Genomic DNA, 15367 nt, shown 5'->3' with positions numbered 1-15367 from the left:
GATTGCATATAATATACATGAAGAATATTACCTTGTAGGTAGGAAAGATAAAATAATAATATCTACAATTATTTAATATTATTATATAACTTAAAATATTGATCCATGTATCTGTCACTCAGCATTATGACGAAAACATTGAAAAATAGAACACCTACTAGTTAGATTTGGTATGTTCCTTGACCATGCACAGTTGCACACATACTAGTTAGATTTTTTAGGGCTTATTATGTATTTTAGTCTGTTTAGAGTAACAAATCAAAGATGAAATCAGGGGAGGAAATACTGTTGCACTTTGGTTTTGACATGTATGAAGTGAACCTGTCGACAAGACCAGAGAGATTTGTAGGAACCTTCACCTCTCGCTCATCATACAAGAGGCAGAAGGATATTGACAATGACATTCATCTATAGCTATAGAATAGAAAATCAAGCATGAATGTGCAATTCGAAATAAAAGTGTGCATATAGTAGTATCTGAGAATAAAAGTGCATGTGGTAGTAGGGTGTATTCCTCTACATAAAGTGCTGGAAAAAGATCATCATCTCCGCAGAGCAGCTCGACATATACAGCAACGAGAAGTATTCAAACAAAGCAACCCTGCCACCAAAAAACACAGCATACTTACAACTTCCCTATAATCAAAAAAATATGACAAAATTTGTTAATTACCTAAATGCATCCCTGTTTTTCTCTTCCCGGGGAGCCAAGATGAAGCGAATGGTTGCCAAGTGGTACCTCTTCAAAAACACAATTTTACATTTTCATTATTAGCTACATGTTTTGAGTTTTGTATTATGGTGATCATATTTCATACCTTGAATAGTTGCCATACATCAGCACCATCATTTTTTACTTTATAGTGAGGTCTGGGGCAGGGGCATACGTGTGGATTCAGTTTCATGGCTTCCCTAGCATCGCGTAGAGCTTGCACACCATTCCCCGTACGCGAATAACACATGCTCCGGATCGATAGCCATTTCGGGTTGCTTGGATCCATAAAGGTAGCCTACGCATCACACCACCAACAATCTCAGTAACTTACTACAGATTAACAATATGCGAGTAGGGAAAAATAGGAGTTACCTCGCTATACCATTCCGCTGCAGCCACGTAATCATCCTTGCTCATTGCAGTCTCGCCTAAATTTTCTAGTATCTCCACGTAACGGATCCTATGCTCCTCCCTCTGTAAGATATGAGAGAGAGAGAGAGAGAACAGTCCACAAAAGTAAGCAAAGTAGCACATTATCTAAACTTGTCACCATAAGCAAAGGCCTTAATAATTATTGATTCAATTTCCTCCACGATGCAACTCTTCATTCTCACTCTCAACTACATCAATGTGTCTGGATTTTCACGATTAGTTAAGGATATTCTGCCCAACTCAATCTCACAAATTTCGATGAAAGTTGATAGTGTTGCTTAACAGACAAAAAGATCATTGTATGAAAATGTGTACCATCAAAACTTAATGACAGAAAGAAGTGGTTTGAGACCTTTTTCTTAGATATTGCAGAACGATTGTACTTCATTATGCCATCGACAGTCCATTTCTTATACTCATCAATTGGTTTAGTCACTGGAAACAGAATTTCAACAGCTTCAAGATTATCTGCCAAAGCTGCATCCTCAATAGGTTTATTGTTACCCTGAAAGTCATCATCACCAATACAATCAGTGTTTGGTGAGAGCTAGAGAAAGTAAAATCGCATAATTAGAGAGCAATATATTTTAATAAAAATTTGCACCAAATTTGCATTCTTCATGATTCAACCAAAAAGAGAACAGTTAAAAAAGCTAGCTAATCATAGGATGTCTGCAACAAGATTTGGTTCAGTTTAGATAATAAACGACAATGAAGATAAACTCCGGGGTAGTTAGATAGAATAAGGTTTGTTTCCAACAAATAGCAGTAAAGAAAAGAGAAACATAGAAACTAACTGTGCTACGTATATCAGCACTTGCTCCAGCATCAAGCAAACACTGGAGAAATTTTGTGTCGGCTTCTTTTGCTGCATATGCCAAAGGAGTTAACCCATATGTAAACCTTTCTGGGTCAGCCTTAGCCTAAAAAGAAAAGGGTGGATATTGTTGAGAAGCAATGCAAAATATCCCAATACAGAATAAGATATCAGAGATATAGTTACAGATGCTAATAATATGAAAAAGCAGGGACGAATCTGATTACACTACTACCGATATAGAGATGAAATAGTACTTCTTCCAGTGAAAAGTTTATTAACCAAAGCACAAGCATGAGCATACCACTAGGTGTTCTTCCACCGCATGCATTTTAGGAAACCATGTAATACGAAATTGGAAACAATTTATCGAACATAATGTAGTCATAATCTAACATGCATAAATGGGATGGTAGGATTATCACTAGAGTTCCAACCAAGTAGTAACAAAGTTGTACATAATGGGGGCATTCACACAATCTCAAAATTCGCATGCATTAAGCTCCAATAGTAAATAAGACGAGAAAGGATCCTCCGTTTCACCAGCATACCTCAAGCAGGCACTCCATGCATTCAAGTGAGCGTGACTTGATTGCGCCTATAAGAGGGGAGCTAGCAACTACTGAAGTTATTGAATTTGGCTGCACAACAGAAAGCACCATAAGAAACCTAAGTTTTTCATAAGCTTTCCAAGCTGCTGCATCAAAATCATTCACATACTATACCAGTGGCAAATAGTTGCATTAGTTAGTCTATCAATCTTACAAGATCATGTCAGTATGATTGGCTTCATTTACCAAATTTGACATGCTAAACTTATGAGACTCTTTTCCACATTCCAAACTTTTAATGATTTAAGATACCACTGATTCACAGAGAATTATATTTCTCCAAAGCCCAACTGGAATCAGTTCAACCTAGGACAAGAAACAGCAACTGAAATGCTAATATGACAAGTGACACCATGGCAAAATGAACAATGATCTAGACAAGAAACTTTTATCAGCAAAGAATTCAAATTATGCAATGATCTAGACAAGAAACTCAAGGTTGTGCTTGCCAACCTCTGCGCCATGTTCCAACAGCAACTTCACAGCCTCAACATTTCCACGAGATGCAGCAATTTGTAAAGGTGTTCCATCCACAGAATCTATCTCCAGAGGAGCATCATTTTTCAGCAACAGTTCCATAAGCGCCATGTTATCTGAAATGAAACCAATCATTTAGCATACAACATAATAAGGATCCTGGCAAAGTGTTCCGCAACATTACAATCTTCTAAATAAAAGTAGGCTTAAAGTAACCTACAGAAACCACTGACCTCCTAGAGCTGCATAATGCAATGCAGTGAATCCTTTATGATCCGACACCTGAATTAGAGCAGTTTTGCGGATGAGATACTCCACAACTTGGACATGTTGCCCTTTCGCAGCTAGTATCATAGGAGTTTCCCCTGAAGCAAGTTATAATGTTAGTATACCAAGATTAGTTAATGGATGAATGATGAAACTTGAAAAAACATGTACATTAATCGAAAAAATTGTATACATAAGAAAACAATTCCAATTAGAAGTATCGAAGGCATACAATTCCACAAATCTACTTTAACGGAACTTGGAGTCACAATTCCAAACAATGTACAAACATACTTTAATGAAATTTGGAGTCACAAAGAAACTTAAAACCCACCACAAAAAATTCAAGAATCATCTCGAATTTAAGAGAAGTATCGCAAAAAGAAGCAGAGGAGAGAGAGAGAGAGAGAGAGAACCGCTGAAACTCGGGACATCAACAAAGGTTCCGATGTGCTCAACCAAGAATTCGCAAACTTCCAAATTTCCCATTGAAGCCGCGAGATGCAAGACTCTCCATCCCGTAGAGACGTCACTGTATATATCACAGATAAGCTTGAAGGTTTTGCTATTACCTCCAAAACTCTGTTTGATCTCTGCAATCACACAACAAAAATGAAGATCTCAGAATTAGATACCCAATAAACAAGAAATAGGTCGAGAAATAACAAGACAAAATAGTTCACCCTTAAGTTTTTCAAGGTCTCCATTAGCCCCAGCCTTCAAAATCTGAGCGCCTGCCATTTTTATCAACTGAAAAATGAGTTATCGAAGCCCCACACATAAACTCTAAAGGTACTTAAGTTGCGCAGCAGGAACTAGAAATCATCAGAAACCCCCCACACACATCCATGCGCGAAGAATTAATAAAGCGCATACGAAAAATCGAGTAGATATGCTTCGATAAAGTGAAAAACGAAAAGAATTTTCCGATCAGCATAGCAATTTCAGAAGGAGAATCCATTGCATTCAAGTTTAGATTAACTGAGAAACACAACCATGCGTGAAGAAATCAAGCGTACAACAAGTCGAAGGATACACATAGAGATATGCTTCGATAAAATGAAGAACGAAAAGGCTTTTGCGATCAACATACCAATTTCAGTAAGAGAATCCTTGTCATTCAAGCTTAGATTAGCTGAAAAACACAACCATGCATTAATAAATCAAGCGTGCAACAAATCGAAGGATATAGACATAGAGATATGCTTGGATAAAGTGATAAACGAAAAGGCTTTTGCGATCAACATACCAATTTCAAGAGGAGAATCCTCGTCATTCAAGCTTGGATTAGCTGAAAAACACAACCATGCATGAATAAATCAAGCGTGCAATAATCAAAGGATATACACATAGAGATATGCTTGGATAAAGAGATAAACGAAAAGGAATTTCCGATCAACATACCAAATTCAGAAGGAGATGCCATGGTATTCGAGTTTTGATTATAGTTGAAAATGTGAAGAGAGTAACCGCTCCAGCTTATTTATATAGCGCCAGAAAATAGCCGTGAGGGGTTGTTTGGAAACCCAGAAAAAGGTGAAAATTTAATTCAAGGAAAAAACAAAACTCAGAAAATTTGTTTTAACTAAAGGCGCCAAGGGAAAGGGGCGGGATGGAAAGTCGAGACACGTGTCTTTCCGTTATGAAGCAAACGACAAACTCCCATTTCATGATTTTTCACTTCTCCACCGGTTATGATGACGTGACCAAAAAGCTTCACTCTTTTTTATTCTTGAGAAACAAATTTTACTCAATTTCAACAATATTTATTAGCGTAAAAAAGCATTATATACAGTGACGTGACCAGGATTTTGTTTCGAGGGACCCAATTTATAATAATTTTAAAATAATATATATGTATATATATATACACATAAATTAAAAATATTTTTTTATCAATTTATTTAATGTATAATGCATCGTTTAAAATTAATAGCTAGACATTGCTATATCATAATAAATATTTTTTTACATTTAGTATAGTATAAAAACTTCATTGTAATATTTAAAATAAATATCTTTTGACGTGGAATCAAAAAAATCTCTTTCAATCTGAGGTACTAAGATTAATCAAAACATGTCCTAATAACTTACATAACAAAATTTAGAATTATTAATAATAATTAATAACTTGATATCTGAAAATAAAAGTAATAATTGGATTCATTCACTAACGCACTACTTCGCATAACTAAAGAAATACTAAATCCTCATTAATAATATAAATACAAATAACATATATACAAAAAAGAAATGAAAACTAATTCACTAGCATATGATGGTTTGAGCTAATATCTGATATGAACTAGGATTAATTACTTAAATATATTAACTATAATATATAATATTTACATAATAAAATTAGAGTAAAATTTTGAAGTAACCAAAATGAAGAATAAAACACAATTTATGGCCACACATTGAAAAACACAAAATTTGGCCATTTTTATTGATTTGGACGTTTTTACCCTTAATGAGGCGGGCCGGGTAGGATCAGGCACGCAGGTCGCGTGCCGAGTTGGGTTAGTCACTTATGGCACTATTAGTGCCATAAGTACCAACGAAAATCCAAAATAAAACTAAGTAAAATAGTCATTTTGGCACTTATGGCACTAATAGTGCCATAAGTGTCATACATGCAGCACAAAATACAGAAACAACATCATTTAAACCCTAAGGGCCTGTTTGATATGGGTTTATAGGTAGGATAAATTAAATTAATACAGATTAGTGTGATGTTTGATATCATGTGCAGTTAATATGGTCAACTCCTACTTAATCACACTTCTCCATGCTATTTTGTGGGAATAACCCATACTAATAATCCGCCCCTCCCCCCTCTGATAACTTTAATACTGCGAAGTTGGATAAAAAATCTGCTACCCTTCCTCACGCATATTGATGCAAATGATATCAAACACATGGTATTTTTAAAATTATATGAGGATAGTTTTGGTATTAGATAATATAATCCAACATAATCCTATGAATATCAAACACAATATAGGATTAAATAGCCATGATATCAAACACCCATGAAATAATATAAATCCACACTAATCCATACTAATTTCTCAAGATAATTTTAATCATAATCAATCCTAAACAACAAATCAAACGGCCCCTAAATGGATAATCTAAACCCTAAATGGAACATCTAAACCCTAAATAGAATATCTAAACCCTAGGGGGAAGTGTGCACTTATGGCACTAATAGTGCCATAAGTGCCATACGTGCAGCACAAATACAGATTAGATCAGATCTGTCGATGGCTGAAATTGAAGGAGGCGGAGATCAGATCTGCCGATGGAGGAGGCGGCGCAACGATCAGATCAGATCCACCGTCACCGCCTCATCAGATCAGATCTGCCGCCTCATCCTCCGCCACCTGACCAGTCCCTCTTCCACGACGTCGATTTCAGAGGACCGAATATTCTCCATCGCCGCCGCCTCATCCTCTACTCCGACGAATTCTGCCCAAGCGGCGCACTGGAGAGAAAGAGAGAGGGAGATGAGAAAGAGAGAGAGAGATGAGAAAGAGAGAGGAGAGAGCGGCAGCCGCTGGAGAGAGAGAGAGGGAGGATCTCCTCCACCGCCGCCGCCTCATCCTCTACTCTGACGAATTCTGCCCAAGCGGCGCGCTGGAAAGAGAGAGAGAGATGAGAAAGAGAGAGGAGAGAGCGGCAGCCGCTGCCCGCTGGAGAGAGAGAGAGGGGGGAGATGAGAAAGAGAGAGGAGAGAGAAGGGTAGAATAGTCATGACATACAAAAAATGACCAAGATTTATGTTTTTTCAAATGGTGGACAAAATTTGATGTTGTATGTTGAGTAGGGTCATCCGACCCTATTATTTCATAAAATAAAGTTATAATTAAAAAATATTATTAATAAAGAAACTATAACAAACAATCCATAACATAATTTAAAAAGTAAAATAAACATGGAAAGTAAATTGCAAGGTGATTATAAAAATATTTACATTTAAAATTAAATTTTAATCCTTTTTTTATGATAGTTCATTATAGATAATTCAAAATTCAAATTCACTCGGTTTAAAAAAAAAATCAAATTCACTCTTTCAATAAAAAATAACATCAAACCTAAATTAAAAAATATTTTGAATTTATGATTGTTTAAGGAAAAAAAGAGATTTTTTTTTAAAATTAAAACTATATATATAGGGGAAGGCTAAAATAAAAACGCTTCTTAAAATATAAATTAGGAACCATTTTCAGCCCTTAGATCATCAAGATCTACGGTTGATTCATCACCTTGTTGGATAAATTCATGGTCCAGAGTTCAAATCCCAAAAGTAGCAAAAAATTATTTATCGCAATTCATGCCTTTTTACATTTTATTCATGCGTGTTATACATAAAATTCATGCATTTTTGCTGGTTCGTAATTCTTAAAATAAGGGTGGTTTATTGAATAACCGCCCCCTATATATATATATATATTAATTATTTTGAAATTTTCAGTGGGCCCAGTGCTCCCACTGGACCCCCTCCCTCCGTCACTGATTATATACACCACCTTAATTTTTTAGATTCTCTATGACATTTTTCTTATATTTTTATTCATATATTTTTTTAAATTCACAACTTTTACTTTTAATAGTCTAAATTTAAGTTTCTTATTTTTCTTTTTCTTTCTTATTTAATTAATGATTAGTTGATAAATTAGAATCAATCAATTAATCTATATAATCTATATAATATATAAAACACCAGTTTAACGTAAACTTTTTCCCACCAAATTTTCTCTTTCTTCATCTTTCTTTTTCAATTTTGCTTCTTTTTTAAAAATCATCAATTTTAATTCATAAAAATATATTCAATATGGATGTTAAACTAAAGATAACGAAAAGATCTTTAATTTGATGTAAAAATTACAAAAAATAAATTTAAAATAAATAAGTTATTATCATTTAAAGTCATAAATTTATTTCTTTTTCTCTCTCCTCTCTCATCTATCATCTTTTCTCTCCTAAATCCATTCTTTTGAATTTCACGGTTATATCTTTTCCCTATTTCATTCCCTTTTCTTTATTAATTTTATTTTATTTTTATAGTATTTTTATTAGACATCATTTTTAATATTTATGCGACTAAAAAGATTAAACTTATTATTTGTTCATTTTAGAACTCTTTAGATTAAAAGTAAATTTTTAAAGGTGATATTTAGATTTGTATAAATTTATAGGAGTAAATCTTAGAATATTATATGATACATAATGATACTCATTATCATTTACTTGCTTTTGATATTTGATGATTTTTATATTTATACACAATATCAATTATATTTACTTACATTTAATATGTATATTTATTTATTTAAAATATCACTCACTTTTAATATTAGTCGTGCATCGCACGAGCGGGCGTACTAGTAGTATATAAAAGAGGAGTTTTTCCCTCCATCTTTTCCCTCTCTTTTTCTCTCTCTTCTTCCATGAATTTTTTCATTCTTTTTTTCTTTTAGTTTTTCATAATTTAATTCTTTTGCAAATATTGTCAAATTTAATTCGTGATTTTTTTTCAATATGCATCTTAAATTTAATACTATTGTATAAAAACATAAAAAGTGAATAAGTTATGAAAATTTTAAAATATTTTATTTTCTCTCTTTTCATTAAATATTTTATTTTCTCTCTTCTCATTAAAATTTTATCACTTTTTATTTAGGTTTGTATATGAAAATATTTATTATGACGTGTAACTCTATAGTAATAATGTGTAAATGCTAATTTTTGTTATTGAATAATTTTTATTGCACTTTATACAAAGTTGTTAATATAATTTTTAAATTTAAGATTTTATTGAATAATTGACGTGAATTATTTTATTTTTAAAATATATTTTATATTTATTTAAATATATTGTCAATTTCGATGTTCGTCGTGCATCGCACGAATGGACGTTCTAGTATTATATTAAAAGACAGTTTTAAAGGTTAACTTTTCCCATCAATTTTTTTTTTTAAATTTTTAGTAAGCATGCAAAATTCAGTTTTCGTTCCACTCCACTCTCCTTCTACTCCATTTTTTTATTATTTCTTTTATCTTTTTCTTATTTCCAAAAATTATGTACTAGTTAATTTGATAAAGTATTCAATATGTATATCAATTAAAGATCATCAGAGAAACTTTAATTTAATATATATTATGTTCAAAATAGATTTAAAATAAAAATGTAAACTTTTTTCTCTTTCTCTTATTAATTTCGAATATTATATTTTCTCTTTCGGTTTATTTTATTTTCTATATTTTCTTTAATATTTTGATTTTCATGGTAACGTTGTGGGTCGGATATCAGATCCGGATAAACCCGGATTATACCGTATAAACTGTAAAGAGGATTTAGGGTTTTTGGCAGCTTCGAATATAAAACAGACATTACAGAAAAGCCGCCCCAAGGTTGCTCTTCTGCATTTTCCTATCTCGGTACTCTCTCTCTCTCAGAATATTCTTAATTGTTACTATTTCGTTGTTTTCGTGTGTCTTTTCTTCGTTTGATTTACTGTTTTGAGGTAATATTACTAATTTCGACTGCTGCGAATTCTGACGCTACCTTGATTGCTTGATAGTTCACATGTTCGAAATCGAAATCTTCTGAATGCTTCGTTGTATTGCGTTATTTTTTATTGTTGGGAGGACTGTTGTAGTATGGTTTGTTAGTCTTGATATTTGGTATTCATTTAGATCTTATCGATTAATAACTAATTGCATCAGTTTTTTTTTTTTTTTTTTTTTTTTTTTTTGTATTTTCCTTAAGATTTTTAGTATTATATTTTAACATAGTAATTTTCATATGTTAGTGCCCACAAAATAAGTACAATTTGGACCAGCAAGTCATTCTGTCATTTTTGTTTTTGATTTACTGCCCTAGAAACAATTTGATTCGATTTTACTTGATATAGGTGATTTGAGATTAATTGGATTGCATTGAGTTTGGAAGACTCAGCCAAGATGCAGAATGAGGAGGGGCAAAACATGGATCTTTATATTCCCAGGAAGTGGTGTGTATATTATTGGACTCTTTTTTTTATTTGTTCATCCAGTTTGGGTGCAAAAGTAGGGAATTGTGTTTAGAAATAGGGCTGTTTAACACAGCTCAGATGAGCTCTTTGGTAGGGGATTTATCTGATTGTCTGTTTTTTGGTGGTGCAGCTCTGCCACCAACAGACTGATCACTTCCAAGGATCACGCATCTGTCCAGATCAACATTGGGCATGTGGATGAGAGTGGCAGATACACTGGGCAATTCTCAACCTTTGCTCTTTGTGGATTCATTCGCGCCCAGGCATGAAATCTGCATTTACTTATTTTTACATATTAGTGTTTCATCAATTCAAGTTCTCGTGGGTTGTTCGTTGGTTTTCTTTAATGAGTTAAATGATATTATAATAGCAATTATGGAGTATTATTTGGATAGCTTTTTCGGTGTTGGTAGAATAATTTGGTAACGAGGGTTTTGGAAATCATGATGTACTTGGAAGAAAAAGTGTTGAGAAACATGGAATTATTTGTTTGTTCTTCGGGAGGAAGAATTCAGATGGAACATGTTTGGGATTATATCATTAGTCATTGTTCTTGTCTTGTTCTCAAAGGTGAATAACAAATTTAAATTGTGAGATGCATCATCTTCACTGAGAATAGGTACAAGAGTAGAGATCAAGTTGATATCAATCATCTAACCACAAAACTTAGGTTAGAAGGCCTAGTCCACTTTGCACCACTCTATGTCGTCTAGTTCAACTTTGAGCTAAAATAGTCCCGTGTCATGTGTTTAAGCTGTCGTACTGTTGCACAATCATTGTAAAGTGGTCCCGAGGCTTGATCTTCAATATTGTGGCGGTTCAGTTATCAGCAACTTTTCTGCTGGTTATGTTGGTTGATTTGTTCTGTGTTGGCAAGGCATGATGATATCTGATGCTTGCAAATTCTCTTATGTAGGGCGACGCTGACAGTGCACTCGATAGGCTCTGGCAGAAAAAGAAAGTTGAAGCCCAACAACAGTAATTGAGCTTTGCTCATCGTAGAGGTTGAAGTTGTTCTTCAATGGTTTTTCCAGAGTACTAAGGATCAATTTAATACTTTATGTGAGGAGGCCATATTTTTGTTAATGGTGAAATTTTAGGAACAAATCAGACATCTATCTACAATCTACATGTTTTCTCGTTTCGTGGCCTATTTTACCTTGGCTGTTCTACAGTTTAATTATCATTATCATCATTTGATAATTAATAATTAAGAAGTCTCTTCCTAAAGCAATTTCATGCACCATTCTTTCTTGTGTTTCATATGAAAAAAAATGCACGTCATATATAGTGGCAACAAAATCAACATACCATGCACAAACGAAATGAATTCAAAATTAGATGAAGATAAGAAACTTAATCAATAAATCTGAATCACGAAGAAGATATAACTTGGGCAATACAATTCTATTGATAAATCCATCTACAAACTAAGCTGTGCATGCTAAGTGTGTTATCACATATCATGGAAGAAGCTGTATGTCTTAGTATCTTGGATGATGAATCTGACTGCTCCTACGCAACCCAGCACTGCAACTATTGAAAACCAGGCAGCAATAGCAGTGTTGAAGAGCATCAATGGGAGGCGAAGTTTCCTGCTCCTCGGCATCTTACCAGCCTTCATGTAAGCTACAACGGGGAAGACGAAATCCAACGGTGTAAAACCAACAGCTCCGCATATAGAAACGAAATCCCCAAAAAAGGGCATGGCTGAGGAAACAAGGGTTATGAGAGCAATGTATATAGAGGTGTAAGTAAACAAGGCGATACAGATAGTCATGGAGATTGCTGTTCTTAGCCTTAGACTTCCTAGATGCCACCCTCCCTTCAAAATATGCATATGTTGGCCTGCAGTAAATCTGGATTGCGATAAACGAGAGATCAAAATTTGAATAGTCTCAAAATCTTGAAGATCAACAATGAGGATTGCAAATTCATTTCTTGTTTGTTGTTTCTCTGTGCAATTTGATTACCTGAAAGCATCCCAATATTTGAACGACTGCAAAGAGATTGGCCACGACGACTGTCCACTTAGGCGTCGTGAGAGAAGCTACAATATAAGGCTCAACATCTGCACCAAACGCCCAAAAGCCCAGAAATGCTATCTGCCAGTAGGTCACAGCAATGATAGAGTATGCCGATGATATACCTTTATACATATTCGTCTTCACCGGGTTCCTCACCGTGCTCTACCAAGACCAGCACGAGACAGATAAGTTGGAGACTGCGGAATAATGCATAAACAATTATGAAGAAGACATATGGTTATAATGTACTTGTATTTCTGGGAGCATTGCATTTCCAAACGAGAAGGCGATTGCTCCTAGAGCATTGAAGAGCCTAAACACCTTATCCGATGAGCTGCCTTGCAAACTATACGTGATCATGCTCCGGTCTGCTTTCTTCCCTACAATGGCCAAACAACACTAGTAAAGCGCGTATTCCCTTCAAAAGAGACGTGATGGGAGTTGGGAAGAGTCGAAGCTACCACTATACACGGTGACCCCAATGACCGTGCTGGCAAAGCCAATGGTGCTTAGAGTGCAGAGTGCATTGAGCCATCTGAGTGAGTGAATGTCTGGGAACTGGGAGAGAGCAAGCTCGAATGCCCCGAAGAAGATGATGAAATGCTGCAGCGTCATGCCACCATCTGGATCATAGTGTTTGTATACCGCCTGTTGATAGAGAAGAGATAGATGAGCATAGAGCATCATAACATAACATGTAACTAAATCTCCATTACCTTGAGGCTGCTTCCTGCAGCAATTTGAATGGCAATGTTGTTTCCAAGAGAAGCCACCTGCTGAAAAAATGCAATAGACCAGTAACCCCAAGATCCTTCAATGTCCAAATCAGACAGCCAATCAATATCAATCAATATTGTCCAAGTAGAAAAGGAAATTGAATATTCCCAACCATAAATGCTTTTGGCAAGATGTCGATAGGTGGTGTGTTTGTTGCCATCCCATCTCCAAAGGGAAGCAATGAGTAGACTTGAATACCATGTGCAGAGAGTCCCTCCAACTAAACTGCTCACCCCTGCATCACACAACACAAATTCATTTAGGAGATATTTACCTTGCATGATCGAGTATTTTTATTCTCAAGATTAGGATTTCTCCAATCCCACCGTTTAATGAGGTATAAATCAAGTAAATACTAGTTCAAATGATTGAAATAATCAAAGGTTTTGGTATATTCCAAAGTTTCAATCCATCTAAGCAAACAAGGCCTTACTATTTTTTATCTATTAAGACTCCTCGGAAAGCAAACGTTTTGTTAGTATTCTAAGAATTACGTGATCGATTCAGGAGAGAAATTCAGACCGAGCGGCCAGCCGAAAGATGCGACGGCGAAGGGGAGCGGAGCGTATGCGGCGGGGGTGGCGATGGTGGTGGCAACGTGGAAGGCGGCGTGCGCCCAGCTGCCTTTAGATATTTCCACTTCTTCTGCAGCTTCATCTTTCGCAATGTTCTCTGCCATTAAGGAAGACAAGCAGTAGCTCACTTGTGCTTTCTCAGAATCATATGTACAGAACAAATTCCAACACTATTTTTTACTCGACTACTACGACAAGTCAACTTTGAGACAAAAGATTTAGTGGATTTAAAATAGGAAAATTGGTGTATAAATACATAAATATTACTCATTATTTTATATTTAATATGAACTTTAAATTTTAATTATAAATATATAAACTTTACTTATATTTGGTATTTAACATGAACTTTAAAATATAGTTATAAATACATGAATTTTAAACTTATTCATTTTTTGACCCGTTTATCATTTTTCTCAAATTAAAGCTGACTTGAAATGCCTGAATCTTGACGTGGATAATTCGGCGTTGAAATACGACGACTTCGTTTTTGGTTAGAGGAAAATAATTCAAAATTAAAATATGAAAGTGAACGATTAAAATTTGTCTACAAATTTCATAAATTCAAAAAGCGAATTTTGTCTTTAAAATTTGGGGACTCCGGAAAGCCAATTTTGTCATTCAAAAAGTCAAATTCGGAAATTGTTAATAGAAAAACGGGCCAAAAATTGAACGGTGAAGATTAATTTTAATTTTATAGCGAGAAATTGTTCACGTCAAGATTCAAACATTCCAAGTCAGCTTTAATTTGAAAAAAAAATGAAAAACGAGTCAAAAATTGAATAAGTTTAAAGTTAATTTATAACTATATTTTAAAGTTCATGTTAAATACCAAAAGTGAGTAAAGTTCATGTGTTTATAACTAGAATTTAAAGTTTATTTGAAATACCAAAAAATAAGTAAAGTCCATGTATTTATACACCAATTATCCTTTAAAATATGATTAAATCGAAATAGTAAAAATAAAGATTGTTTATTAAGATAAAAAAAATTAAAAATTAGTCATATTTATTATTTTATTTTTTACATAATTTTTAAAAAAATTATTAATTAATTTTTTAGTTGTGAATTTGAGTTTTTAACACGAATTCACAATTAAGACTGTTTCTAGTAATGAATTATAACTTGAAAATTTGAATTCACAATCAAGTATATTTTTAATGAGAATTCTAGTTTTAAAGCCTGAATTCACAAATAAGATTATTTCTAGTTGTGAATTGTAGCTTTAAACCTCGAATTCACAATCAATTTATATTCGAGTTGTGAATTTTAATTTTAAAACTTGAATTTACAACTAAAACAACTAGTTGTGAATTCTAACTTTAAAACTTGAATTCAGAACGAATCTATATTCGAATTGTAAATTCTAATTATAAACTCTAATTCACAATCAATTTATATTCAAGTTGTGAATTATAATTTTAAAACTTACATTCACAATCAAGATAACTACCGGTTGTAAATTAGAGCTTTAAAACTCAAATTCACAACCTACATTAATTATTCAATTATAAATTTATCGAATTCACAGTGAATTTAAAAACATTAACTCACTTCTACGACAATTTGATACCTCACAATTTCAAATCGGTTTTTTAAATGCAAAGTCAATTTCAATGAGAGGTA

General features: G+C 33.8%; 2 protein-coding genes and 1 pseudogene across 4 annotated transcripts; 1 reads left to right on the top strand and 2 right to left on the bottom strand.

Moving 5' to 3' along the window:
* Window positions 1-391: 391 nt before the first annotated feature.
* On the bottom strand, window positions 392-5057 carry LOC131016377 (uncharacterized). The gene is made up of 14 exons (XM_057945066.1): window positions 4724-5057; window positions 4569-4610; window positions 4413-4454; window positions 4003-4053; window positions 3736-3912; window positions 3286-3417; window positions 3029-3168; window positions 2516-2605; window positions 1945-2070; window positions 1500-1652; window positions 1088-1189; window positions 819-1010; window positions 674-741; window positions 392-601 (listed from the first exon to the last, which is right to left on the bottom strand). The coding sequence occupies exons 1-14, from the start codon at window positions 4743-4745 to the stop codon at window positions 517-519; spliced, it is 1422 nt and encodes a 473-aa protein (XP_057801049.1). The 5' UTR covers window positions 4746-5057; the 3' UTR covers window positions 392-516.
* Window positions 5058-9622: 4565 nt separating this feature from the next.
* LOC131016376 (40S ribosomal protein S21-2-like) lies at window positions 9623-11520 on the top strand. 3 transcript variants are annotated; one of them, XM_057945064.1, is made up of 4 exons: window positions 9623-9766; window positions 10243-10341; window positions 10493-10625; window positions 11279-11520. In XM_057945064.1, exons 2-4 carry the CDS (start codon window positions 10292-10294, stop codon window positions 11342-11344), a joined length of 249 nt encoding a protein of 82 aa, XP_057801047.1. In that variant the 5' UTR covers window positions 9623-9766; window positions 10243-10291; the 3' UTR covers window positions 11345-11520. The 3 variants fall into 3 exon arrangements, with proteins under 3 accessions (XP_057801047.1, XP_057801048.1, XP_057801046.1); XM_057945065.1 differs by having other exon boundaries at window positions 9692-9739; XM_057945063.1 differs by having other exon boundaries at window positions 9744-9852.
* Window positions 11521-11688: 168 nt separating this feature from the next.
* LOC131016375 (GABA transporter 1-like) lies at window positions 11689-13935 on the bottom strand (annotated as a pseudogene).
* Between the last annotated feature and the right edge of the window lie 1432 nt (window positions 13936-15367).

The sequence above is a fragment of the Salvia miltiorrhiza genome, chromosome 3 (assembly GCF_028751815.1).
Source record: "Salvia miltiorrhiza cultivar Shanhuang (shh) chromosome 3, IMPLAD_Smil_shh, whole genome shotgun sequence".
Taxonomy (NCBI): domain Eukaryota; kingdom Viridiplantae; phylum Streptophyta; class Magnoliopsida; order Lamiales; family Lamiaceae; genus Salvia; species Salvia miltiorrhiza.
This window is presented reverse-complemented; position numbering and strand designations above follow the sequence as displayed.

What these genes read in the sequence shown, in the direction of transcription:
- LOC131016377 (XM_057945066.1), bottom strand. Translation starts at nt 4,745, where the DNA reads ATGGCATCTCCTTCTGAATTTG. An exon ending in AGACCTTGAAAAACTTAAGG is followed by an intron (nt 3,913 to 4,002) that starts GTGAACTATTTT and finishes GTGTGATTGCAG; the next exon opens with AGATCAAACAGAGTTTTGGA. An exon ending in GTGCTGATATACGTAGCACA is followed by an intron (nt 1,653 to 1,944) that starts GTTAGTTTCTAT and finishes GATGACTTTCAG; the next exon opens with GGTAACAATAAACCTATTGA.
- LOC131016376 (XM_057945064.1), top strand. Translation starts at nt 10,292, where the DNA reads ATGCAGAATGAGGAGGGGCAAAACATGGATCTTTATATTCCCAGGAAG. An exon ending in CTTTATATTCCCAGGAAGTG is followed by an intron (nt 10,342 to 10,492) that starts GTGTGTATATTA and finishes TTGGTGGTGCAG; the next exon opens with CTCTGCCACCAACAGACTGA. An exon ending in GTGGATTCATTCGCGCCCAG is followed by an intron (nt 10,626 to 11,278) that starts GCATGAAATCTG and finishes TCTCTTATGTAG; the next exon opens with GGCGACGCTGACAGTGCACT.